The sequence below is a fragment of the Rattus norvegicus genome, chromosome 3, assembly GCF_036323735.1.
Source record: "Rattus norvegicus strain BN/NHsdMcwi chromosome 3, GRCr8, whole genome shotgun sequence".
Lineage (NCBI taxonomy): Eukaryota > Metazoa > Chordata > Mammalia > Rodentia > Muridae > Rattus > Rattus norvegicus.
Genome location: NC_086021.1, coordinates 29,538,929 through 29,566,301, shown reverse-complemented (window position 1 = coordinate 29,566,301; position 27,373 = coordinate 29,538,929). Strand labels below are relative to the sequence as shown.

Sequence of the window (27,373 nt, the reverse complement as noted above, 5' to 3'; positions counted from 1 at the left end):
CTCCTGGCCCAGGTCAGGGCACTCCCTAAAGGGCCCAACCATGGTACGAGTCACATGGGTTACTGCTCACTACATGAACACTGAGAACAAGCCTGGACCGTCTCCAAGTTCCTCTGTTGCTTAGATCACCGTAATCCAGTCAGGGTCGAGGTTGCTCCTGTGCCGGGAGGCCTGTCCCCAGAGTGTTCACCAAGACTGTGACACCGCTGGCTTCTGCTACCTGTCTCTGCAGAGAATGGAGTAGCAGATGCCCTGGCCCAGCCTCCCGTGCAGCAGGGACATCCCTCGTGATCTCAGGTGGCCTCTGTGCTGGAAGACGCTGCACTAGGGAGGCCGATACCATGTCCCGGGAAGGCTGACAAATCCCCACAGAAGCCACATCCACTTGGCAGATTTTTTTATTTTTGGGTAAAACAAAACAAACGTACCTCTCGGGTTGGAAAGGACCCGTGAACAACATGGCAAACACGTGTAAGCAATAAATATGCATGTACATTCAAGTATGCGGGCGGCCACCGTGTCCCGCCCGAGACCCTGTGCTCTGGTTTCCGCTTCTGCCCTCAGAGTGATGGTGTCTCTCTCTCTCAGAAGTTGGGTCCCCAGTTGCCCTTGCCCTGGCTCCCTCCTAGGCTACAGGGTAAGAGGCTCTGGGTTAGAAGGTTGTACAGAGCCCTCCAGGAGGGCTGCCTATAGTGCCTGCAGGCAAGAAATAGGACCACGGTCCCCAAGGGTCTATCTCATGGATGTAGTTCTCAGTTCTGCCTGAGTCTCTCCACCCCAGCTATAGTGCCCTATGTCCAACTCAGATATTGCAGCTGGACCCCTCCTTGGGGAGAAAGCCAAGATACCATCTCCCTAGTAATCCAAGGTAGATGTTCACCAAGAGGCCTGGAGGATCTAGTAGAGCAGATTCCTCATGAATGTCCACTGCCAGCCAAGCACTCCTAGGACAAGACCCTATGCTCTTGGCTTGGAGGCTTGCCTCTTCCCGCTGCCAGAGGCGGGGTCCAGCTTTTCTCAAAGGCCAAGTACAAGTCTGGAGACTATCAGGTCAGGGTATCTGGACTTCACAGCCGCCAATCTCCCACAGCAGGGTTGGGCACAGCCAGGCCTGCCACAACCAGGATAGGCCTGCCCTGGGGAGGTGAGGCAGAGCAGTGTACCTCCTTCATAGCCGTCCCAGGACCAGCTGGGGGACAGAAGATGCCTTGCCACTGTAGCCCCCACCAGAAGTCTTTGAAACCCCTCTGGGGAGCTTGGGAGAGTTGGCAGAATTTCACATTTGGCAGGGCAGGGCTTGAGGGAGAAGACTCTGGACAGCACCGGGGCTTGGGGCCAACATGCTGAAGGCCCGGCCTGGGGCAGGACAGGGCAGGGCAGGGCCTGCAGTTAAGCTGTGGATCATATGGGGACAGAAGCATGCCCTCCCCCATACAGCAGCTCTAGCCTGAGCCCACCACCTAGGGTGGGGGGTTCTTGAGGGGTGTGTGCCCACCATCTGGCTCAGTGGGAGGAAGGGGTTGGGGCTGAGCTGGCTCTCCATCATGGCCTTGGGAGGATTTGGCTTACTGGGGGGTCATGGCCACTGTGGACAACTGTGAGCCTACAGAGTCCAGAGTAGGGCATGGCTGGCTGTAGGGGTGAGGCCTTAGCTGGCACCTGGCGGACATTGCTGCCGGGGATCAGGCAGCCCACTGGCCTCTTGGTCTGGACTCCCAGCCAGGTCCACACGCTGCTCATCCATCCGCTTAGCCTGCACCCTCTGGATAAGGCTGAAGAAATCCTCATCAGGCATGGTGGGGCCTCGGGGCAGCACATCAGGGGGTGGACAGCGCTGGTCATCAATCCTGGAGGACTGGGCAGACACACAATGCAGGTTGGTGGCCTTGCTTTTCTTGGGCCTTTAGGGGACCTACCGTCCTATGCTGGCACTGGGTGGGTGATGGGCTTATTGAAAATCTGGACAGCAAACACCAGCTTGGAAGAATGGTGTAGTCCAAATGGGACCTATTTCAGCCACCTCTTGCCCATGATTCTGGGGTAATGCTAAAAGCCCTGTCTCACCAACATCTCCTGAAGACTTCCCCAGAGCTGTGTGGCTAGCCAACCAAATAAATAGAAAGGGCTGGGTCATATATTCTGCTTGTAGAACAAGTCAGCAGCCACCAGGCCCAACTCCTGGGACTTGCTGATCCAGATACTAGACCCCTAGAAGTACCCTGAAACCTGGCACAGCCCCGGACTGCACTTGGAGGGCCTGGGGGCTGCAGCTCAGAGCTTGTTGCTTGGAAATCACCACCACTGCTCCAAACCCCCAAGCCCACCAAGGGTCTCCTTTGGATCAATCAGCCGACACCACAGGTTCTGCCTGTTCTGATGTGGAGGCTGGGGGGCCTGAAAGGTGTTGGCTTCTCTTCAGGACCCGAAGCAGATGGGAGTGGAGCTGGTGCAGCTGATGGCCCAGGTATTTGAGTGGGTAAGGCTTCTCTGGAGGGGCTGGCTTAGAGGAGGCTGTCTGGATGCTGCTGTGGTTCTCTCTCCTCTGTGAGAATGAACATTGATCTGGAAACTTAGCCTAATGGAGAAGTGGAATGCTGACCCTAGTCACTCCCATGTCTGCTCAAGCCCCACCATGTACATGCTCCTGCTGGAGGGCGCTGGCCAGCAGGGTGAACTTACTACCCCCCCTGCCAGGCCTTGGGTAGGTGGCTCAGACCAAACACCCCAGCCTTACCCAATCCCATTTAGTGAAGCCCACTCACGAGTAGCCCTGCCCTGGTTCTGCCTTCCCATGCCTTCTCCATCTTACCTGTCCACCCATGCTATATGGTCTCTTTCAGAGCCATTTCTGCTCCCATTCCTACAGTCAGCTGCTAACATCCCAGCTCTTCCCCTCTCCTTCCCTCCCAACTCCAGGCTACCACTTGACCCTCAGCTTTCTCTGCCCAGGTATGGAAGCCGGGAATGGACATCCCTGGATTTGGGGACCTGACAACCCCAGGCTGAACTCTGGCACCAAAGTGCACTAAGGCTGTTATCTCTAGAGGTCCTCAGCCCCTTGGCAGAAGTGGGGCTTCAAGCATGGGCATCTGGGAATGGTCTCTCCCTCTCCTCAGGTATCCCTCAGATAAGGCCGGAGACAGCCAAGACAGAGCTTGCTGTGGGGCTGCTAGGTGTCTTTTCTGCAGCTGGTGGAGCCACCACTAGGCTGCCTGGATGAAGCCCCACCTATTCTCTCCTGAACACAGGCCCACCTGGTATTTGATAAGCATGTTGAAAAACTCATCCCCTGGCTCCTGGGGGTCCCCGTCGCCTCGGAGGTGCCCCACGTTGTTGAGGGTGATGCGAAGCCCAGGCAGGCTGCCTACGCTAGCCCTCTGGTCATCCAGCCGGCGGCTCTGGGAGCTGGCAATGAGGTCAAAGAACTCTTCAGTCTGTGGTGAAGCTGTTACAGAGGGCTGAGCTGCGAGGGGCAGAGAATGAGAGCTGGAGAGGGGGCTGCTAGTGGTGCTGCCATCCGGGGCTGCCCCACCCTTCCCCAAAGGGAATATGGCCCTAAGAAATCTCCTATGCTTGCTCCTAACCATCTTGCCCCTGCCCTGCCTCCCACCCCTGCCTCCCAGGACTTCAGGAGCTGACAGGAGAAAGCTCTGGCCTCCCACACGCTCAAAGGCTAGGATGCATAGACGACACTGCGTGTTCTTCAGGGTGGGGTAATTACATACTTCCCAGGACGCAGCCTCAAGGACAAGTGAGGAAGGAGCACTGGATGACAGGGGCCCTTTGCAGCCAGCCTATCCTGCTTGTTGGAAGGCTCCCAGGCTCAGGGCTAGGTGTGCCTGGTGGACCCGACCCAGGCTCTGTACTCACCCGCTCTCTCCTCCAGGGTTGGGGCAGCTGTAGCCTCAGCAGCCCCAGCCTGGCCTTCCTCCAGGGGACAGCGTTGGTCATCCATACGACTGCTCTGGAACTTACTCAGCAGATCGAAGAAACACTCCTCGTCAGAGGACGGGGCCCTGGGGATACCCTGGGTGGGGAGGGAAACACCGATTCAGCCCTCTGTGCCTCAGCCTCCTAGTACTAGGACTAGTACGAGCCTCCTAGGACTGCCCACCCTGACCACATACATTTCTAAGACCTAACTAACACACCACCTCCACGCCTGCCCCGTCTCCTGTCTCCACTCCTGTGGCGGCTACCCTGCAGCCAGACTCAGTCACTTCCCTGCCCTGCTGCTACCTTGGCCTGAGCCACCTCTCCCCTCCCCAGCTTCAAGCCTGGACTATTGTCCTGACCCAGGTCAGAAGCCACCATCTTCAGGAAGCCTCTTGTACTCCATCCCAGAGGGTCCTGTCAGTCATGCTCCACTCTGTGCCTGGCCCTGATCCTGTTACCCTCCACTGTCCGGTGAGCAGGCCTCTGCGAGCACAGAGCTGGGATAGTCACTAGGTGCATGACCTCAGTCGTCAGTCGGGAGGCAGTGATGGGAGAATCATCGGTCATATCTCCAAGGGCATAGAGACCCAAGGGGGAGGTAGAGGCCACACAATGGGTCCTAGACCAGTGTCAAGCTCAGAAGACAGCTGTTTGGGGACCAGTGCATGAGGAAAGATACCAACATCCCTAAATCCCCTGTTAGCTGGCTAGGGGAGGGCCCAGGTGACTGAAGCCTTGCCCAGGAATGGCAACAGCTAGACCTCCATAGGAGCTGAGGGCAGGTATACAGATGCCTACAGCTGAGAGTTCTTCCTCAAGAGGAAGGACTTTCTGGGTTCTGGATTCCTGAGCTGAATGAATGGCAGGATCTGTCTAGGTCAGGGATGACTGTCCTAAGCCCAAGTCCAGGTTCGGGAGGCTTGCAAACTTCCGAAAGGAGAGTTTGGTCCTATGAACCCCAAGCATCAGGTGACTAGAGCAAGCTGTGCCTTCTCAGACTCAGTGACACTTCCTAGGAGGAAAAGGGCCTTGGCTTTGCTTACCCTACAGGCTGGGTCTCAGAAGCTTGGTCTGGGGTCCAGGAGTAGCAATGGATGAGATGGGCTCCAGAACCACTTGCTGTGAGAAGCTGGAACCTGCCCCCAGCCCACCATAGTCCACACAAAGAGCAATGAAGTAATAACTGGGAGTGACCTTCTGACAGGGCACATCCCATGCCTGCGACTGCCCTGTGCAAGGCACAGCGAGGTTTTACGGCCTACGTAAGGTTACACAAAGGTAAGAACAGAGCTGGGATACAGATACAAGCAGACCTGGTGGACTGAGTTCAGGATTCTGAAGCAATGGGAACAGGGCAGTCGCAGGGCAGAGAAGAGACCCTACTGGATCGGGTCCCCAGGTTGACCTTCAGGACTTTTGTCCTTTTGTGGCACTCAACACTGTCAGAGCCAGGAGCAAAAGCAGAGCAAGAGAGGAAAGAACACTGACAGCCCTGGCGGCCAGAGGACAACGAAGACTTGGGCTGAGTGGAGCCTGCAGGCTCAGCAGGGGCTGCACAGGTATCTCTGTGCAGACACCTGCTCAAATGAAGCTGCCTGCCCGCAGGGTCCAAGTGCACCACGGGAAGGGTCTGCTTCGCAACGCACCCCACCTCCTCACCCCCCACACTGCTCCAGACTTCCCAGCTTGACAGAAGCTCTCAAAGGATCTGGATTTGCTCTGAGACCCCTCTTGCCCTCACTCCTGAGACGTCAAGATATAGTGGAATCAAATACGGCTGGAGACTTGGGACTTCCTATGCTTCCTGACCTGCCCCTCTCTCTTATACCCCCTCAGGAACATGATCCCAGGTCTGAGACCATAGGCCCCTGTGTAGGTCCTGTGAGGACTGTGAAGAGTCTCCCTGTCCCCCGTCCACCACCCAAATCTCGCCTTTGCCTCAGGTCCTGGTTCTTTCCCACGGGTCTGAGTTCCTCTTGATGTCTAACCGCAATCTCTTCTGTTTTAGTTAAGCCCAGCTCCTAGAGAAGTGTACAGTCCTAGGCCAGCCCACCTCTACCTCGGCTGACTGTATACCCAAGGACCCCACACTCACGCAGAATCACAGGCTCCTTCCAGCCGCAGCAATCAGGAGCTGTATGGGTGCCAGGCCACGTGCAGCCCAGGCAGGATGCCAAGGTGCCAGGCACAGCGGCTACCACCTGCCCGAAGTGCCAAGTGCCTCCTCACTGCTGTTGCTGGGACCCACGGTCTTTGCCTGATGCTTAAATAGGAGCCAGGGAGAAGGCTGGGCTCTCCTGGTACACGCCCTCGCTGCTGCAACTCACGAGTGCTCCAGCGCGCGCGCGCGCGCGCGCACGCACACACACACACACACACACACACACACACACACACACACACACACTCCCTCACACCCTCACTCCATAAACACTGAGCTGGCTTCCCCCAGCTCAACAGAGCACACCCCTTGAGGCCTGTGGGTGGGCATGCTAAAGGCTGTGGGGGTGGACAGCTTATTTGAAAGCCCTTTCCCACCCAACCCCTGGGCCCCTGGGCTTCCTTCCAAAGCTGAAGCTAGGCCCCTAGAGAACAGTTTCTTCTCTCAGCTTTGCTCCTGAGGCCACCCCAGACGGTCTCTCATTCTGGCCTGTGTAGCCCTTGACATTGGCAGGGTGGCCTCTTGGCTCTACCACAACCTTCCTCTGAGCCTAGGGATAAGAGACTGTGTGTTCCTTTCCTAGCTCCCTGTGATAGGAATAAGTGGGCTGGATTGGGACTGGAGGCAGCCGCCCTGGCAGGAAGGGTGGGCTCCAGGCACTAAGAATAACCAAGGCGTATGCGGCACGGGCCACCTGAGCCCGTGGCAATGTAAGCCTGTGAGGTGCCACTTCTTAGAGCCTCAGGACCTCAGTGCCCAGCACAGAGACTCTTACGCCTAAATACAGACTCTTTCTCTGGATCTCTGGCAGGCCCCACCCTCCACCCACTGGCCACCAGTCTTTTATCTGGCCATTGAGCTACACAGTCTACTATTTCAGGAAAGCCCAGTGCCTCCAGGAAGTCTGAGTTTCCAGGCTATGCAGTGGGTCCCTGCTGGTCCACACCAACTCCTTACCCAGTTTGCAGTCTAGCTTTAATCAGGATGCTAAACCCAGGTAGAGTAGGTGGTACCCCACTGCCCAAACCTGTCAGAACTCTGGGCAGATGCTAGCTCTCTGCCGTCCTTTCCATACTGGGTCTGCAGTGTACCCAGCATGCCCTCCACACGACGCCATGCCCCACAGGTGAGCATGTGCCCCCTCTCACACTCTCCTGCCCCAAGTACTGATGCTCATCCCTTAGGCCCTGCTCTGTGGGCGAGCTTGGGGCCTTCCCATCCATCTCCAGCCACCCCTCACATCCCTCCGCTCAGGGCCATCACTTTGCAACTCAGGAGACTCCCCAGAAGGCCTCTTAGACTGAGACACACTGAGGAGCTACTGGCTGTTCCACTTCTCAGGAGTCCCTGTCTGGGCCTGTACTCAGCCACTCTGGAACCCCGAAAGCGCCTGCTGAGATGTGGAATGTATATCTGGAGTAGGCTGTGTAGCCTGGCTCCTTAGCTTGGGCAGGTCTCAAGGGTCCCAGGAAGGCCATGAAAGGGCCTAGGACAGAGTCACCTGAAGACGAGAGACAAGATGGAAACTGAAGTCCACACAGAGGCAGAGCCTCCATGCAGGAAGGCTGCCTGTGAGGACTCCTGAGCTGCACCACCCTTGGAGTGCCTGGACACACAAGGCTAAGTGGAGGCCCAGTAGCTGACAACTCTGCTCCCTTAGGCACAGATCACCCTGGCCTTGCCTCCAGGCTGGATAGGAAGAGAGGGAAGAAAGGCCGTCGTAGTCATGCTCACAACTGTTCCCTCAACTCAGGAGCACCTACCGTGCGAGGCACCTGTACCCTTACATCAGCACTGTCCAGTGGAGAGTGGCTACCCTCCCGGGGTCTCCTCTCAATGGCATCTGGACCTTCCTGGTACTTCCTGCTCCTCATGGGGAGAGGAAGCGAGTCCCTGCTTGGACCCCTCCAGTCCCCTGTGTGGTGGGTCTCTCCATTTTGCTCCTGGAGAGGGAAAGGCAGGTTGGACATGGGCTATGGTAATTTAAAACCAAAGTCCCCTCTCAGCATGTGGCCCAGCCGCCCCAACTTCATGGATACACACAGAAGGCACTCAGTCTCAGAAGGAATACGAAGTCCAGAGGGCACAAAACAAAGCCAGCCAGACATTCGAGCGGTGCCAACTTCCTTAAATGTCAGCCTTCCAGTGCTAGGCAACATAGATGACCACAGGTGCCCCTGACCTTGAACCCATGTTATGTTCCAAAGACTATTTACTACTAGAAGATCAGAGAGTCTAAGATACTGCCTAGGGCCACACAACACCCACACTAGAGTCCCCCCACCCCATTTGGGGTTTGCCAAAACCCACCAACTACTCCAACAATAACAGCTGTTCTCCACCCCCTCCCCCCAGAGTCCAGGGCATGTCACCCAGGGGAAGGTTCATGCCAGAGTTTAATAAGACCACCTCATGGTGGAATGGTGACAAACAGGTTCCTGTAGGGCCTCAGGCTGCTGAGGGGAGGGACATTTATCTCCCAGGGGACAGGACCCAAAGAGTACTGACAGCTCAGCAAATACTGCACATTAGGCTCATTAGCCTAGAGTCCACATGCTGACTGTGTCTCTCCTGCCATCTGTTCTCAGTCCCCAGCCGCCAGCTTCCATCCCCAGCTCACCCGGTCCAGGGGGAGCCGCAGCAGGTCCCAGGTCTCCGCACTCAGCCTCTGTGTCCTTTTGGGTCTTGCTCCTGGAAGAGATCACAGCCCATCGGCCCACTGCTGACCTTGAGCTCTGAGGCCACTAGCCAAGCAAGAGATCTGGGAGGCCAAGGACACAGCAGTAGGGACACAGGGCTGGAGTTCATACATAGCCTCTTGTGAGGGGAAAATGCAGCCTCTCTCTGAGTGTCCAGAGTCACTGTGGGCACTAGATAAGCCAGGCAAGGAACAAGGAGAGATCTGACCCCGAGGAGCGCTAGCTTTGGTGGTGTCCCCCACCACCCTAATGGGACTGATTCTCTGCCAAGCCCTGCCCTATACTTCCTGTCATCTTAGCTGGCACCGGTCCTTCCGCCTGGAAGTCAGCCACCATACTCCTAGGATCCTCTCCATGAGGCCACACCTGATCTGCCCCCATCCTATCCCCTGAACCCACATGAGGACGGGGCAGGGAGGAACCTCTGGGTCGATGAGGCTCACTGTGGACCACCCAGGCTGGAGTAGCAGTGACATGGTGCATGGCTCAGGTCAGTCCCGCCATAGGGAACTCTGGACTCTGAGCAACCTCAGATGGTTTGAACTGAGTCCTGGGCTACCACAGGAGATATGTCGTCAGCCCCCAACTCCACAAACACAGTTGGCCCCCAGGACACAGACTGCTCAGTGCCACCACCAGCCCTAAGGGTCCCTGGCCTTCATTGTCAGCTGGCTGGGGAAGCAATTCTACCCTGGTCCCCAGGTCCCCTCCTAGGAAGTGAGCCCAGCTTTGGTAGCTGCTCTGACCACCTGTAGGACCTAGGTCCTGGGAGAGTCAGCCAGGTAGTCTGTACCCAGAGCAAAGCCAGGCCAGCCAGCCACAAATGGACAATTCAGGATGGAACCAAGCTGTGAAGAGACCATACAGGGGCACCCTTGGGAAAGGACTGTCGTCCCCAGCCCCCGAGGAGGTATGACAGGAGTGGGGAATGGAGTGTGCCTGGTGATTTGAAGACCCAGCCTCTTCCTGTCCCTGGTGCACCAGTTCTCCAAGGGACTGCTGGCTGCCACCATTCCCACCTCTCATTGGGTCACCAGTCCCCCACAGGTACTGGGTGCCTACGGTTCGGGACCACATCATACAGTGTATACATATCCGAGGCAGGGCTTGTGAGGCAAAAAAGTACACTGAGGGGAGAGCCTGGCACTGGCAAACACTGTCCTGCAGGGCTCGCCCTCTAGGACTATTGAGTGAACACCAGCAGTGGACAGGTACTGGCCACCATCATACCTACAATGCCCACCATGCTCATGGCAAACTGGCCAATACCCGTGACCTATCCATTGTTGCCTTACAGGACAATCTGGCTAGCACTGCACTCACGAGAGCAGCAGATTCAAGATCAGCCTTGGCTACAGAGGGAGTCTGAAGCCACATTCTCTAAAATAAAATAAAATAAAATGGACAGGAATGTATGAGTGGCAGGCAAGCCCAGGGCTCCAGCAGGTCCCACAGGCCTTTAACAGGATGGCTGTAGACCTAAGTGAGAGAATACAGAAGATAGAAGACCCAGCGAGACAGGAAAAGCCATCAGAAGGGCATGACTGACTCTCCCCTGTCCAAGCTGGCACATTTGAGGGAGACAGACTTGTGTCCTAAGTGGTTCAGAAATAAAACATCCCAGGGGGAAAAGCAATCTGGAGGGATATGAGGACTGCACCCAGGGACTACGGAGGGACCCAACAGGGAGGCCACAAACCAGTCCCAACACACACACACACACACACACACACACACACACACACACACACCATACACACTCACACCACACACACCACACACATACCATACACACTCACACCACACCACACACCATACACACTCACACCACACACACACACCATACACACTCACACCACACACACACACCATACACACACCACACACACACACCATACATACTCACACCACACACATACACACCATACACACTCACACCACACACACACACCATACACACTCACACCACACACACACATCCCAACACACACACACACCATACACACTCACACCACACACACACACACATCCCAACACACACACACATATCAACACACACACACCATACACACTCACACCACACACACATGCACACGCGCACACACACACACACACACACACACACACACACACACAGAGGTATGGCTCTGAGCACCCAGGAGGGCCCTGCCTGCTGTCTCTCCTGCCCTTGACACAGGGTCACCATAGCCACAGTCAGTCCCAGCTACAGCAGTCATGGGCCACAGGCCACTTAATGCCCACTCAGTGCCCAGCTTAGAAGAGAAACCCTAAGGCAAAAAGAATGAAGACACACAAAGCATGAAGCCATGTTCCAGGTCCCCGACGTGTACTCACTGAACTACTAGATGTGTCCTCTGGAGAGCAGAGAGGGCCCAAGCAGTCTTTCTGAACCAGAGCCTACAAGCTGGCTCGGGAAGGGCACCTCCTTGTGCACAGACAGACAGGGCGGGAAGCCTGCTGAGCCCAGTTAAATGAATGGATCCTCTGTCTAGAGTCAAAAGTCAGGTCAGGCCAGTGCAAATGACCATGCCTCCTCGGCTGAGCCACACCCACTGAGGCCTCAGACCTTGACCCCTCCTTCAGCTTCCTGCCTACAGTACAAGATCTGGACACTTCTCCATTATGCCTATCTGCCCAAGGTGGATGGTCACTGTCTCGTGGAGGCCCCTGTCCTTTACGTCTGAGGGGGACCATCCAAACCCACGAGTGTTCCTCGTCCAGTCCTCGCTCCAATGCATCCAGAGTTCATGGTGGCTCTTACTGGTAGTCTTAACTATACAGATCTAGACACTGGCCCCTTTCTCCCTGTGTCAGTCCCTCGCCTGTCCTTTTAGTCCCTTCTCCATGCTAGAAGTACAGTGAGCTCCTGGATAGACCTACAGATCTCCCCTCTACTGGGTCTGCAGGCCCATAAGGCCCTCCACAGGGCCCCCAACAGCGGCAGACACTTCTGCATAGGAGGCTCAGCACTCAGGCCGGTTGCCCCTGTCACCCTCAGCACTATTAGTGAACCCTCCTCCTGGATAGGGCACTGAGGTATGGGGACTGCAGCAGACAGGGCCAGGGCTGTAGAGCCCACAGCCTACACCTCCCCTCAGACACCATGCCAAGCATATCCCTGACCCAGAGGTGAAGAAAGGCCTGTAGGACACAGGACCTCAGGGAGCTGCCCTAGGCTGATACTGCAATACTGAGCCCAAAGGATGAGAAGGACTGCAGACCATCAGAGCAGAGGGCTTATATTTTGTCACTGGGAAGGGGGCGGTTTAACCCAGGCCCATCAAGTCTGGCAGGGCTAGCCAGGGCTAGCCAAGGCTAGCATCCCTTCTCCCTTGCATGTTCCTCAAAGGGCAAACAGAAACTGCCTGCATGCTCCTTGTACTACTACAGCCTACGCACGGCACAAGTGTGCCGTATATCAGGGTCTCAGACAGCCACACGACCAGAGAGACTGAGCAGGGGAAGCAGAGGGCAGGGTAGAATCCCCACTGACTAGAACACAGTCTGCTGCTGCTTTATTGACTGAGAATGCACCACCAAGGGGAGGTAAGGCCTCCGGCTGTCAGGATCTATCCTCCTGCACAAGAGTCCCTTGTTTACACCGATCAAATCAGAAAAACATACAAACGAAATAAAAAACAAGACTGTGCCTTTGCCCTGCCTCAAGTCACCATCACACCTACAATGCCCACCATGCTCCAAGTACCACTCTACAAAACACACAGCACTCCCTGCCCAACGCCCACATACATGGTTCTGCCTGCTGCCCACTCAAACCACTCCCACTCTTTCAAGCCATCAATGAGTACCTTGTCCTGAAGTCCCACAGGCCACAGCCTCATGTAAATATCGTACCAGACTGAGCCCAACAACGGAATGCCATGCTCTCTGGCTCTGACTTCCCTCTGGCCCAGGCAGAACGAATTCCCTAACCCCAGGAGGCCATCCATCCCCAACCCTTCTGGGTGTGTGCTCTTTGGGGTGCCCGCCTAGCCCCCTGTACCAGAACCACTCTCACTGACTCTGGATGTGCACCTGCCTAGCCTAGCTCCGGACAGTCCACAGGAGGCGGGCCCAGCCCATCTCAACTGCCTCAGCCAAGCCCAGTTCTCTCCCTGCTTCCCGATCCTGTACACTCCTGGCTCACCTGAGTAGGGGGCTCCCTCAGGACCACTCAGACTCTCACAGTGCCGGCCTGCCTTCAGCAACTGCATCCCAGAAATTCAGGGTAGCAGAGCCCTCTCCCCGATGTCCTCCTTGGACAGACTATTTCCCAGCATCCAGGACCCAGCCGTTGGACACAAGAAGCCCTGCGGGGAGGTGGCTTCCGGGGGCCCCAGCTGGGAAGGGTCTGGCATGCAAGGCAGAGCAGAGGAGCCAACGTGGGGAGGACAGAGCTGCCTTGTCCCTCACCATTTACTTGTGACTTACCCCCCCTTTTCGCTTAGCTTGGAGGTTCAGTTAGGATGAGGAGCTGGCCGCCTCTGTGGGAATCTTTCCAGAAGCTGGCCAGCTCTGCTCAGGCTACGGGGGCTGAGGGCTGTGCTAGAGGCTTTGTACAGATCTATCTACCCTGGGAAACCACAGCCTGTGCAACCCCATCCCACACATTAGCCACTGTATCTCTTGCCGCACCGAGTGGCTAAGGGTCCCAGAAGCCTTTGCTCCTCCCCTCTGTCCCCAGCCTTATTATCCAGGCCAGGTCATACTGAGAAATTCCAGGCTTGAGGAACCAGGGGTTCTCATGGTAGGAAGTGTCCCTTCTGAATGGCCTAAGAGGCTGGAGTCGGTGGGCGCTCCTGGAAAAACTCACGAGGAGCTGGGGCTCCATTCTTGGCAAACTCAATGATAAGCAGGGGGCAGCTGGCTGGGCTCCCTGATGACGCTCGCTTCCTCTTAGAGCCTTATGGGCCTCAAGAAGCCAAGTCAGCATGACACCCTGCATCCACTCAGCCCCTCCTATGTACGTACTAATGTATTTGCTCTGTGGGGAACATTCTGTCCTCTTATTCATTCACTATGGGTCTGACCCGCATGGGGACAGTCAGCAGTCTGAATGAGGTCACTGAAGTGCCTCAGCCTGATTAGTACTCCAGGCAGGTACTGACCGGCTCCCTCCAGCCTCTCAGACGCCCTCCAGCTTCCCAGACGACAGCCCCTTCCCCAGAGTATGATGATGGGCGCTGCCTGCCGGGCTGCTTAGGAAGGTGTCATTTTCTGTCTTCTTACCAGCAGTCCTGTGGTAAATTAGGATCATGGGAGGGAGGGGCTCTAGGAGACCAGCGTCTCTTTCTCTCAAGGGTATGAATAACTGACCACCAGCCCTCTGCCACTGGTGTTACTACCCTATGACCTATCATTCTGGCCCCACCTTTCAGCTGTCCTTTGTGGTGGTTTGAACAAGAATGGCCCTCATGGACACATTTGTATCCCTGATAGTGGAATTGTCTAGGAAAGATTAAGAAGGGTGGCCTTGTTGGAGGAGGTGTGGCCTTGGAGGGGTGTGGCCTTGTTGAAGGGGGTGTGGCCTTGTTGGAGGAGGTGTGGCACTGAGAGTGAGCTTCAGGTTTCCAAAGCCCATGCAAGCCCATTTTTTTTCTCTCTTCCTGTAACTTTTGGGTCAGATGTACACTCTTAGGTGCTTCCCCAGTACCATGCCTTCCTGCCTGTCACCATACTCCCCGCCATTATGATAATGGACCAAACCACTGAAACTATTACATAAGCTCCCAATTAAATGCTTTTTTTCCCTAAGAGTTGCCTTGGTCATGGTGTCTCTTCACAGCGATAGAACAGTAACTAAAATATCCCTGGTCCCTGATATACCCCAGTGGGGTCCATCTGTGGCCCAACACTCTGGACACCTTGTCTCTCCCACATCACACTGCAATGCAATTCTGGGTCCACCTGTCTCTACTCCCACTGCGGTCTCTCCCCAGCTTGGAGCAAGGGTGGGAAGAGCCGGTGCTCAGATTGGGTATAGCCTCTTCTCTTACTGAGTGGCTGTTAGTGGCTCCCTTTCTGGGAGACTCACCCTGTGCCCTGAACCAAGGGCCAGTCCTGTTGATATAACCCTCTGTCTTCCCCCTGAGTTTCTCTCTTGCCATATCTCTGCTCAGACCTGACTGTACCTCATGCTGAGGCTAGAAACACGAGGAAGCCCAGCCCAGCCCCCAGAACCACAACTCACCTTGTGCCTCATAGCCAGCCAGATCTGGCTTCTCTGCCGCCGCAGGGCTAGTCAGCCGGCCCAGTGCCAGCTGCAGGTGAGCAATATTCATGCGGGCCGTGAGCTCTCCATTTCGGTCTCCAATCTGAAGCAAGTGGGGGTGGGGTGGGGGTGGGGTGAGTTAGGCTTGGGACTATGCTGAGTGTTGGTGACAGGATTCCAGCACACCATCCTTAGCCTGCTGGACAGCCTGGGCTAACCTCAGACCCTTGGATTTCACAGACAGCCAGTTCTTCACTACCAGAACTTGACTCTGAGGGTCTATCCCTAGATGTTCTGGACGGCCTCTAGTCCATCCCAGAAGTGCTCAGAGTCTTGGGAAACCCCTGAAAGTGGTCAGCCTGGCCTTGTCTTGGACTAAGCTTGTCTCAACCATAGGGACCTGTCTTCTGAGGCCTGCCAGCCTCAGGTTCCCAGTAATAAGGCTCCACCAGTGGGACCCTTTTGAGTATAAACCCAACATGAGGAACACAGGGAATCACGAAGCTCAGAAGTCTTCGGAGACCTCTGTTTGGACTCATAGAGATGTGGGGCCAGTCCCCTGTGGATCTTCAGACAGAGTCTCCTGCTCTGGACCATCCTGTCCTCATACATGAACCTGGGTGCCTAAGAAGCCCCTTTTGATGCTGTAGGGGCTTGAGGGGCACCCTTAGTTAGGGAGGCCACATTTCTCTGGGATGTCCCTGCACTGTCCATTGCAGGAGGAACCACTCGGCTTCCTAGAGAGATGTCCCTGGGTATGCCTGGGCAAGAGAACCTGTCTCCCTGATTACTCCCAGCATCCCTGATACCCAACATGGCTCCCTGGTCCACCTCTAAGAGGTTACTCCCGGCATCCCTGATACCCAACATGGACCAGTTCCACAGGGACTGGAGGAGGGAATCCACACAGGGGACACCAGCATTCTAAGTGGAAAACAGATCCTTGTTCCCCTCAACTGCCTCTGATACACACAAGTGGGAACTGTCCTCTTAGGTAGCGTGTTCAGAAAGGGCTGTGGGGAACAAGCACAAGGAAGATGATGAGCTGCTGAGGCCAGCACAGACCTGGGGGAGTGGGCCCAGCTTACCTCCTGGGAGATCTGCAGATGTTTTTTGGCAAAGGTCAAGGCCTGTGCGGGGCTCCCCATGGACACGTAGGCGTTCCCCAGGCTCCAGCAAGCTCGGCCCTCTCCCACCCTGTGGATGGTTAGACGATCACACCTGCCTTCCAGGACTGTCGACTGCCCCAAGTCCCTGACCCTCTCCCAAGCCTGGTACATAATGTACCAACAGCACCGTGCTTGCCATGGTGCTCCCTGGTCCACCCCTTGAGGGAGACATGCCGACCAACCACACTTTTGTGCTTTGTTGTGGAAAGAAACTTGATGAACCTAAGCCTGTTACCAGCTTACCCTGGGGCCAGTTGGGCCCTCAGGGTCCAGCAAGTGTGTACCGTTCCTCAAGGCCTGGATCGCCCCCTAGTGGCCAGCAGGTGCCTCCCAGCAGCTTGTCCATGCTCCCTCACCCAGGTCCCAAGTGAATGTGCTCTCAGGGACGTGTAGCTGTTCCTGTTGCTATTCCCACCATCTCTACCTCGTTCCAGGACACTTCCATTACCTGCCCCTCCCACGGAAGCCCCAAGGACAGAACAGTTCTTGTAGGATACCTCCCATCATACCACAGGTCTGTGGCTCTGGAACCCTGCTCCAAACAGATCTACACAGAAGGCTATTCCAGAGTTGGAGGCCACTGGCCCCTTCAGGCCTTTAACCTACCTATTTACTTAAATTGGTTCCCACTGAGGGATTGGCTGAGGGCCTAGGGTGGGAGGCTGCTCTGATCATGCATGCTGTGGTCCGTAGGGTGCGGGTACTCCTACCCGGGCTGTCACTGTAAGGTAGTCCCAGCCAAGGCCGTGTTCTCACACACCTATCAGCCAGCTCCTGGGCAATGACAAGGTGCCGCAGGTGGTACTCAGCAGCCCGCTCGTAGTCCTGCAGCAGTGTGTAGGTGTTCCCCAGACTGTAGCAAGCCTGTGCTTCCACGGCCTGGTCCCGGAGCTGCCGAGACAGCTGCAGCGTCTTCCTGTGCAGAATGGGAGAGTCAGTCAGCAACATCTCTCCTTCCTCAGGAACGCTAATCTTCCCATGGCCGCTGCACTTAATTCACAGCACCGGATGCAAGCGGGTACATGGTTCCCACTGGGGAAGGGGCTGGCTAACTGTGACCTTGGCTAATATCACTAACCACTCTGAGCCGATGATACTTCACAGGGACCCAAGACTTAGTGTCCACACCTCAGAACTGTGAGATGAGCACGCGGGCCCCACAACAGGCCTAATCCTGACTTTCCTGCTCCATCTAGTGGCCAGCCCTCTCTCTACCCAGGAAGCAGCTGACTAAGAACGGTGACAGGTCAGGGACGCCCATGAGCTTCAGGTGCCGGCCTTCTTCGGGGCAGCCAGGGTTTTCCCACTCCTGGGTTTTCCCACTCCTGGGAATGCACCATGGGAGCGGCATCTCTGTAACCTGGTGCTCAGCACCCCGGGGCTGTCTCCCCTGCTCACTTGTAATGTTCAGCAGCCACATCAAAGCGCCCCAGGAAGATGTGAGCATTGCCCAAGTTGCTGTAGGCTCTCCTCTCAGCTGCCTTGTCTCCAAACTCCTTAGCAATGGCCAGGCGCTGCAGACAGATCCAAACCCTGACATCATCACATAGCCCTGCAACCCTAGGAACACGGTGAGGGATGCCTCCCGACCCACGGTGCCAGATTGATTCTGAGTGTCCAGGGGAGCAGACAGGGACCACAAGACCAAACACAACAGGAGCAGGGGGCTCAGTGGCTCTCCGGCTGCTGTGCTGTTGAGGGGGTGATCTTAAGCCTTCCTGTTGTAGCATCCCCACCCCAGCACCCAGGCCCAGCTCACCTCTTTGTGGAAGGTTGTAGCTTCTGTGAAGTTCCCCAGCAGGTAGTGGGTGTTACCCAGGTTGCCATAGGCTCTGCCCTGGGCTGCCCGATCGCCTAGCTCCTTCACCAAGGACAGGTTCCTCCTAAGGGACCAAGTCTTTTAGAGCTGTGTCCTTCCTGGCATCAGGAAGTGGCTACATAGCTTCCTCCTGAGGCAGAAGTAGTAAGTGGCTCTGCCTGGGAGAATGCCAACCACCGTTGCTTGGAATGGGTTCCTTGGCTCAAATGACATCGGAGCCTCAGGGCTGGAAGTTTGGTCAAAGCCTACCATCCATGACAAGTGTGTGTGAGGGGAAGAGTGGTCACAGAGCAGTAGGGCTATCTATATGTAAGGGTGATTTGTGCCTGGGATCCTGCCCAGTCCTTCACCAAGCACGCACTGGCTCAAGAAGTATTTAAGGAATGCAGGGGCATTCAGCCCAGACCAGCCCCATAAGCCCTCACCCCGTGGTGCCAGCCCACCCCACTCACTCACTCATAGAACTCAGAGGCCCTGTGCAGTGTCTCACGGACATCAGGTGGCAGGTGCCCAGGGTCCTGTGCAGCGTTCCAGGATAGCTGTTTGCCCTTGGCATGGTACACATTTCCAATGTTGTAGAGTGCTCTCGCTTCCCCAACCTGTAGGCAGCAGTGAGGTATAGAGGCATGTTCTATAGTCCCTCAGGGAACTCCCTCCAAGGTGTACATGCAGGAGATACGCTCTAGTCCCCAGGCCTGCTGAGTCCCGAGGAAGTGCAAATCCAGCTCTACCCTCTGCCCTCTACACCCCCATCCAAGGGTCCAACCACTCTCACCTTGTCCCCCTGCTCCTGGGCAATGTCCAAGTGTCGCTGGCAACAGACAATTGCCTCATCGAATCGGCCCAGGACCTTGAGTGTGTTGCCCAGGTTCCCACTGGCCTTGGCTTCCCCCATGCGGTCGCCAATGGTCCTGGAGGGCAGGAAGGAGGAAGGAGCCAGTTGGGTTTAGCTGGACCCTGAGTTGAGCCAGAGAAGCTCAGAAGAGAAAGACCGGACGTGCAAAGGTAGCTACACACGCACGGGTGAGCCACCAGCATCAGACTGTACTGCGTGCTGAGGACAGGGAAAGCGGGTGGGTGGGGTCCCCAGCACGGTCAGGGCCGGGAGAATTCTGCCCCCTATCTAGGCAGTCAGGATGGCTCTGAGGCCTAGTAAGAAGCTGGGTTGGATGTGGAGCGAGAGGGAGGCCCTGTAGGACACAGTAGGAACCAAGAGTCAAAGGCTAGATAGGAGTGGAGACATCAAGATAGAAACTCAGGAATGGTGGGAAATTTGAGAAGGGTATTTGAGGAGGGGAGACCACAAACCTCCAAGGAGTTAGAGTTCACAGGGAGACAGGGGGCCCCCAGAGTAAGACCAGAGAAGATGGCAAGAGTAGCCCGAACCCAAGTGGTACAGCTATGGGTGGTAGATACATAATGTCAGGGAGAAAGAGTCACCGAAAGCTAGACAGACACATGGACAGACACACGTTCACACACACACACACACACACACACACACACACACACACACACGCAGGCAAACACACACATACAATTGCATACATATACACATGAAGACAACACACACATATATCTTAACCTGAACACTGACTTTTCTAAGGGATCCACAGATTCCCCCTCCCAGGCCAGACCCTCCTGCTGAGCTCTCCTCAAGGGCAGGGGGACTCCACACGCAGGGGACCAGGCCACTGCCATCAGGTCACAACCCACCAGTACTTACCGTGCCAGCAGCAAGTCATGTTTGTGGAACTGCAGGGCCCTGGCATACTCCTTCAGGTAGAAGTAGGCATTGCCCAGCTGGCTGTAGATAGCACTCAGTGTCTTCAGGTCCTCAGTGCCCACCTGCACGGCAGCCTCAAAGAAGGCCACACCTGCCTTGAAGTCCCCCGCCTTGCACAGCCGCTCACCTTCCAGTGCCAGCTCCAGACAGGAGGCCTCCATCCTGAGCAGAGAAGGGATATCATGGGCCACCCCTTGGCACACACTGTGGTAGCAATAGAGACCATGTCCCTCAGCAGCTGTGGCCCGTCACAGCTGTGTTCACAGATAATGCTGGCCGGGAGTTCATGCCTCAGGGCAGATACTGGATCCAACAGCTCACCTTTGCCTTTTGTTTTTGTTTTTTTCTGAACAGGGTCTCTCTGTGTAGCTCTGGCTGCCCTAGAACTCACTCTGCAGACCAGGCTGGCCTCAAACTCAGAGCTCCACGTGCCCCTGCTTCCCAAGTACTGGGATTAAAGGCATGAGTCACCACTACCCAGAAATCCCTACCTTAATATCTATCCCTCACCACCAGGAACCAAGAGCAGCCTTGCTCTGAAGGTTTCATCCGTAGTTATAAGCTCCTTGGGCTGTGCTGACAAGTGGAGATACCCTTGTGGAAAACTATGTATGAGAAGTCCCTTCCTCAGACCCTGAAAAGCCCCTCACCATCTACAAAGTCCCCATCCTATGCTGCTCCTGCACTCCTGGCCTGGGGACTTGAGCAGGCTGCCCCTGCTTCCGTTTCAGACCAACCTGTCATTTTTCTCTTCACTGTTTGAGTCAGGGTCTCTACGTTGCTGGCCCAAGCAATTCTCTTGCCTTGGCCTTCCCAGAAACTAGAATAACAGACATACAGCATTGGGCCCAGCTCTGACTGAATACTTTTTTTTTTAAAGATTTATTCATTTATTATATATAAGTACACTGTAGCTGTCTTCAGACACACCAGAAGAGGGCATCAGATCTCTTTACAGATGGTTGTGAGCCACCATGTGGTTGCTGGGAATTGAACTCATGAGCTCTGGAAGAGCAGTCGGGTGCTCTTAACCGCTGAGCCATCTCTCCAGTCCCTGACTGAATACTTTTAAAGTCAGCATCAAATGCCTAGTTGTCTAAGACACTGGCCCAGCCTCTGTGTCATGAGGATCAGTCAACTATCCAGAGTATTCAGGGAAGGGGTAAAAAAAAAAAAAAATCAAGGACAGAGATGCTAAGCATTTTAAGCAAAAGTTCTTTGACACAAACCACAAAGCCACACCTCTCTGTGTTCTGTGTTATCAATGGAGCATTTTGAACTTCCCCAAGATGGTGGAGCCGAAGGACCCCTGAGAAGCTGCCCAGGTGTCTGCATCCCTGGGCTCGGAGCATTGCGCTGGGCAAAGTCCCATCCTCCCTGTGCCCAGGTGCCCACACAGCCAACAAGCTTGGAACCAGGCCATGGCGTCCAATGCCCTTGGTGTCCCCACAGCACCGACAACTTCTTTTCTGCAGCACTGAAAATGTTCCTGATTCCCAGAAGCCAACCACTGGCTGCCCCACCTTTCTCTTCTGACACCATTAAGACCATGTCTAAGGAGCTGTGATGCCTGCCTTCGATCTCCCCAGGAAATGGAACATGAATTCTCAGGATAGGTGGGCAGGAGCTTGTCTCCCACCTGCCTCTCAGGCTTCTGGTACCTACAGTCATGCTACAGCCTGGGCTTGTCTTGCTACGGCATCTCTGGCTATCACCAGGTCAGCTCACTCCACCGCCCCCCATGCTGTGCCCAGTTGGGACCCTGCTTCAGTGTGAGTGTCATTCTCTGGGTCTACTGGTCTGACTGCCAGAGGGAGGCTGTGAAGACCTGTCCCTTCTAGACACACAGTCCAGACATTCCTAACCAGAGCTGAGACCCAGGCACAGCATTTGAAGGGGCTTTGGTGAGATGTTGTAAAAACAGAACATAATCACTGAGAAGGGTGTTCCGGACATTAGAAACACACTCGCATCAGGGAGAATGGACTTCTTGTTGGACTAGGGCTCAGGGATTCCCTCCACTTCTCTGTTTCCTCCAGAGACCAGCAGAACCACGTGGCCTCTCAAGGGTCAGGGCAAGGCTTGTGACCTTGAGACCAGGAATTCCCATCCATACCTGCTGGAGTCCTGGACAGCCACCTTACCAAGCCCTCTGGGAAAGGCCATCAGATGCCACGTTGGCCACGAGGGCCATGGTTACTGTGGCAACTGGCCACAAGACATCTCTCCTGTGGCCAATGCCAAGTTCTGGCTTCTTAATTAAGGCCTATCAGTCCCTGCCCCGTGGTTTCTGAGCAGCCAGATGCGTCTCAGCTTTGTCGTTCTCCTAGATGACTGCATAGGAGTATCTGTTACATGGAAATACTATTGATCAGTGGGAACTGTCTTCCTACCCTGCCCTCCTCCTAGACCAGAGAGCTGACACCCAAAGAGCAAAGGTTTGGGAGAGGAGTGGGGAGAAGCCCTGGAGAATATTCCAGAAGGGACATTGTTGTGATGGTTACTCTGTACCAGACGGGGAACTGACTTAGGCCATGACACAAGGAGTCTTTTTCCCACAAGACATCCCTGAATCATGCCAGACACCCATCTCTGACACCTGTCACCTGCTTGTCAACCCCTTTCTCTGCAGGTTCCTGTCCCTCCCCAACTCCAAGACACTCCCAAATCATGAATGGAGCCACCCAGGCACCCGGCCTTGAAGCCTGATACCTGCCTGATCCCCACCTCTTTCTCTGGAGGTTACGCATCTTCTGCACATACAGCCACAGCTCCAGGCCCACAGGCAGCAGCAACGGGCGAGGGCGAGGGGCACCATACACCACCTTGCACACAGCCTTCTCTGCCAAGCTCAGGGCCAGAGGCTGGCCCTCCATGGCAGAGGCCAGCATCACAGGGCTCTAGGCGTAGTCCCAGGGGATGCGCCAATCTCAGGACCTTAAGGCTGGGCTATAGGAGACCCCAGCTCTCTAACAGTCCCTCCGTCTGTCCCAGGGTATAACGTGGATCAAGGGCAGCTCAGGCTGGCTGGATGAATGCTGATGGCAGAGGGGGTGGGGTAGGGAGCCTAAGATAATCCTCTGCTGACCTTCTGTCCTCCTTGGGGGCTGGGCAGGGAGCAGAGAACCAATCCCTCAGCAAACTTTTATACAGCTCAGACCCAGGACCCAGGGGCTTCAGGAGTGCTAGAACTGGATATGCCAGGCGCTGGCAACATTGGTGGTGAGCAAAAGGCAGGGATGAGGACCTCCCAGTCCGGCTCTGCTCCCCACCTGGTGTGACAGGTGCACCTGTCCTAGTGCTGGGCAGTTAGGATTCCAACAACATTGGTACTTGACCGCTTCACTCTCTCCAGCCGCTGCCCTTTGGTCTGCCCTGGACCCTGGCACAGGCAACTGCACTGACCTGGAGCACAGAGTCCTCCTCACCTTGCAGGACTCCTGCCCACGACACACTCAAGCAGCTCTTCAAGGTAAGCTCCAGATTCCAGCTCTAAGCAGGGTGCAGGGCCATACAGGGTCTGTGGAGGCTGATCCCAGCACAGCTGGGCTCTTCCTGTAACTTCTAAGGTCCCACCCACCTCTGTAGCCCTTCCAGGGCAAAGTAAGAGACCCCCAGAGTAGAGAGGAGCTACCAATGTCCTCTGATGGACAGAGGACCACAGAGTCAGGGCCTGATCCAGTGTGTGAGGGCAGTGCACTGGTGGCTTCTCAGAGGCCTTTTCCCGGACACTGCCCCATTTGACCTCATTCCCCCTCCCCCCCATGACAGGACACACACACACACACACACACACACACACACACACACACACACACACACATCACCAGGCTACATGTCTTTGGGCTATGGAGTCCTGCGATGAGAACAGGGTGAGTGTGGCTGCAGCCACAGGAGCTGAGACTACTTTGGGCTCTTTTCAGAGGTAGCAACTCCAGGGCGAGTGGAGACTTCTAGGCCCTAGATAACTTCCTTCCTGCTCTAGGGCTATGTGGGCTGCACTCTGCACACCCTGGCTAAGAGCATCAGTATAGCCTGGAACCCCCAGGGGTGCTCTTTCAGGCCTGCCTGCCTCCCATCAACACCCCTACTTTGCTTTCTACACTCCCCTGCCCTCTGCGGGCAGCCAGTCTGATGCGGCTGAGCTGAGAAGTTCCTGGAACCTCTGTTCCCCAAGTCATCTCTGCAGGACTGTAAGGTGTTGTCTACCTGTCACCTGTCAATGTGTCCCTATGCCCAGGGGGTACAGTCATTTGAACAAATGCTCAGGCCTCTGAAAGACCTGTTCAGGTCACTCTGAGGGTGACCTGAAATACTACTCTTGAGGCTCGAAATCAAATTTATCTTGAGTCTAGAGCTTAGTGTCTCCCACTGGCCATACCACTCCAACTCTGGAAGTGAGCAAGTCTCGGCCTGGGATTTGTCACCTGGCCAGACAGACCTACTGCTGAGCAGGTAAACAGTGACCCTTCACCTCACCAAAGCGGAAGGCACTGCCCACCCAGCTGACCCACCTCCACACTGAGGTCCTGACTCCAAGCCATGTCACCTACGGAGCCACTTCAAAAGGACCACAGCTCTGTGCCACTCCCCTTACAGATGCCAAGAACTTAAGAACCAGGACCCAGGCACTGTCCGCCACAACCCAGTCACCGAAGCAGTAGGTGACTCCCTAGTGGCCAGCCACATTCTGCTCATAGCCTCCTGATCTCACTGTGTGTTCCCTTACGACTCTTGGTGTCCTCTGGGACCCACACGAGCTGGCTCCTTAGCACTCCATGTCTAGCACCCTGAATCTCTGCCTGCCTCCTTCTCTGCAGAGCAGTCACCTGGCACTGGCCTCTGGCCAAAGGCTTGAGAGACCCTTGCTCACAGCTGTTCCAGCCCCCTACTGTCCAGCATCTCATAGGAAGAAGTTATACCGACATTCCCTCAGCAGGCAGGGGAAGGGGGACACACACAGAAAGAGTGGGGGAGGGGTAGAGGGAGGGTAGGCAGTAGAAGCTGCTGGAAAGGAGAGGATAACAGCTTCAGAGCCTAAATAAGGTCAAGTTTGCAGGGATACCTGGGGAACTGGTCCTGTCTGGGACAGTGCTGAGGAGAGGACACAGAAAGAGATAGTTAGGTAGGGGACCAGCATTGTTTGGTCATGTGGCTGCAGAGGCCTTGCCATGCCTGGGCACCAGTAGCCCCGACCTGAGGTGCACCTTTTGTAAGGCCACTCCAGATGGGTTTCCTGCTAACCCTCCCTTCCCAGCTTCACTCAGGACTTAGCCTCTTCCTCGTGGGGCTGGGAGGGCCAGAAGAGGACATTGTAAGGACTTCCCAGCTACTTGTCCCCAAGCCCCTGTTCTGGCCCCGGTGCCAGTGGACCGGGGATTCCCCATAGAGACCCTCTCCACTCTACCCCATCCCTCCCAGTGTTCCTGCCTTCCTGAGCCAGCCCCTCTCTGCACTCTATGAGGAGCTGGTAGTTCAGGGACAAATCTGTGGCTCTTCTCAGCTTCCCAGACCCATTTGATACATATCAAACCCTCTCAGTCAGACGCCAGGAGGAATGGGAATGCTCGCGGACGATGGGTGACGCAGAGAACGGCTCCCGCCAAGACATCCCGTGTCAGCCCAGAAACACCACAGGCATTCTTAGATCAAATGGATGCAGTTCCGCTTGGCCCCCCACACACCTAGGCCGCCACAATTCTCCCATGGCAGCAGGCAAGCTTCCATGCACACACAGGTTCACAAGGGGACAGCACATGCTTGGATTTCTTCTTCAGTCCCAGTGGCCACAGGTTGCTGGGCTTGACGGTGCAGACTTTTCATCTCTGAACCCTAATACCTGCGTCAAAATGCTTCAGGTACTTCACATCTGCCAAGCCTAACGAAGCCAGGGAACTGGCTGTCCGGGACCTGGCTGGGACCCAATAGGTGGAGGCCAAATAGCTCATGGGCCTCCTGGAAGGCCCTGTGGGAAGCCTCTTGGCTGCTCAACTTAAATCTGGTCCTAGCTCAACCCTCTGAGCTCAGCTTGGGTTTCAGCTTGGAGGGATGCCAGGCTGAGCACAGGGCCTCAACCAGCATCCTGAATACAGTTCCTAACCAGTGAGGGCTACACAGGGGCCAGCACTCTGCCTAGTGAGTCACCTCAAGGGGGAACTTGGAGCAACTGACAGAGCTTGGAGACCGGTGTTCTGAATGTCCACCTCTCTCTCTCTCTCTCTCTCTCTCTCTCTCTCTCTCTCTCTCTCTCTCTCTCACACACACACACACACACACACACACACACACACCACACACGCTGCAATCTGCCTAGTAGACACCTCCTTCTCACAAGTGACTGGTCCTGAGGTAAATTCGACCCCACACAGCCTTTGTTCTCAGGGGACTCCAGGAAGAAGCTGCTAGCAAACCTCTGACCCCGGCACCAGAACTGGGAGACAGTGTGAGGCCAGGCGTGATCTTCAACATCACACAATGGGAACACTGTCTCTGCGCTACAGTAGAGTAGAACAGGAGGGCAAGGGCTCTGTTCATCAGGCACCAAGCCCTCATTTTGCTCTTTGGGGGGTACTAGGCAGTGCTTGGCTAGCCGATGAACCACCTCACCTGGGGTAGATTGGGGAAGGTTAGAAGAGGTGGGAGTCAGAAGCGCTGGGCCTTCCTTTGGGGCTGATGACAACTACCCAGCACTCAGGCCCTTCCAGCTCAGCCTGAGGCCAGAGTGAACTGACAGCACTGGTCCACTTCTGCGACCAGCATCACACTGGGGAACACCCTCATCAGGCAGGAGTCACCAGGGAGGCATGGAGCCAGGGACAGGGCTATCCCGTCATTCCCAGTGGGCGTGGGCACACAACGCAGACCGCTGGATCACCTGTGAACCTGCCTGGAAGGCAGATGCCTTTGTAGGGAGGCACACACCCACCTGCCTGGCTCAGGCCCAGCTCCTTCTAGCCTAGGGCTGGGGATAGCTAGTGAAGGCAGGGCCCCATCATGACAGCTTGGGTCATGGCCATGCTACACCAGCACCGGATCGTAGCAGTATCGGGCTAGAGAAGAGAACTCCAAATAACGAAGACTGACATCCATGCTACTCAGAGTCCCGCAGAGCCGAGTGGTGGAGTGCCCGCCCCGTAAGCCCTTCTGGCACCCGGACACGGTTGCAGGCAGAACCCAGCCCCAGCCCCTCTGCCGCGGGGCCGATCTTAGGGCCCCGCGCCCCCACCGCTCCCTACGCAGATCCAGGGAGGCGCGTCCCCGGCCACGTTGCGCGTCGCCGCTGCAGCCTTTGTTCTGGGCCGGCAGCCTCCCGCCCGCGTCCGCCGTTTAGGTCCCCGTCCCCATCCCGGTCCTCGAACTACCTGGAGTAGAGGCGCCTGGCGGCTGGGCCCGGGAGCTCCTCGGCCGCGGGCGGGGCCGGGCTCGCCATGAGTCGGGGACGCGCCGAGCAGGAGCACCGCCCCGCGCTGCGGCCGTCCGACTGCCGATCTGCCCGCCTGTCCGCGCGTCCGTCCGCCTGTCCGCGCGTCCGCGCGAGACGCCGAGGAAGTGATGTGCTGGGGTGCCGCCGC

At 56.0% G+C, this 27,373-nt stretch overlaps 1 protein-coding gene across 8 annotated transcripts; it reads right to left on the bottom strand.

Annotated features, from left to right (window-relative positions):
- Positions 1–380: 380 nt before the first annotated feature.
- On the bottom strand, positions 381–27,373 carry Gpsm1 (G-protein signaling modulator 1). Of its 8 annotated transcripts, none has more exons than NM_144745.2 (14): positions 27,164–27,349; positions 19,743–19,964; positions 18,792–18,927; positions 18,473–18,615; positions 17,957–18,080; positions 17,596–17,711; positions 16,958–17,113; positions 16,117–16,225; positions 15,008–15,131; positions 8,718–8,788; positions 7,861–8,040; positions 3,871–4,027; positions 3,255–3,463; positions 381–1,855 (listed from the first exon to the last, which is right to left on the bottom strand). In NM_144745.2, exons 1-14 carry the CDS (start codon positions 27,229–27,231, stop codon positions 1,649–1,651), a joined length of 2,022 nt encoding a protein of 673 aa, NP_653346.2. In that variant the 5' UTR covers positions 27,232–27,349; the 3' UTR covers positions 381–1,648. The 8 variants fall into 8 exon arrangements, with proteins under 8 accessions (NP_653346.2, NP_001138941.1, XP_006233732.1 ...); XM_006233670.5 differs by lacking the exon at positions 27,164–27,349 and adding an exon at positions 22,530–22,755 and having other exon boundaries at positions 383–1,855; XM_039104257.2 differs by lacking the exon at positions 381–1,855 and adding an exon at positions 1,862–2,542 and having other exon boundaries at positions 27,164–27,373.

Excerpts from the sequence above, each read along its gene's own strand:
- Gpsm1 (XM_006233670.5), bottom strand. The coding sequence starts at position 22,693 with ATGCTGGCCTCTGCCATGGAGGGCCAGCCTCTGGCCCTGAGCTTGGCA. Across the intron at positions 8,789-15,007 it reads GGCTGGCTATGAGGCACAAG|GAGCAAGACCCAAAAGGACA; the intron begins GTGAGTTGTGGT and ends GATCTCTTCCAG. Across the intron at positions 1,856-3,254 it reads ACATGCTTATCAAATACCAG|TCCTCCAGGATTGATGACCA; the intron begins GTGGGCCTGTGT and ends GTGTCTGCCCAG.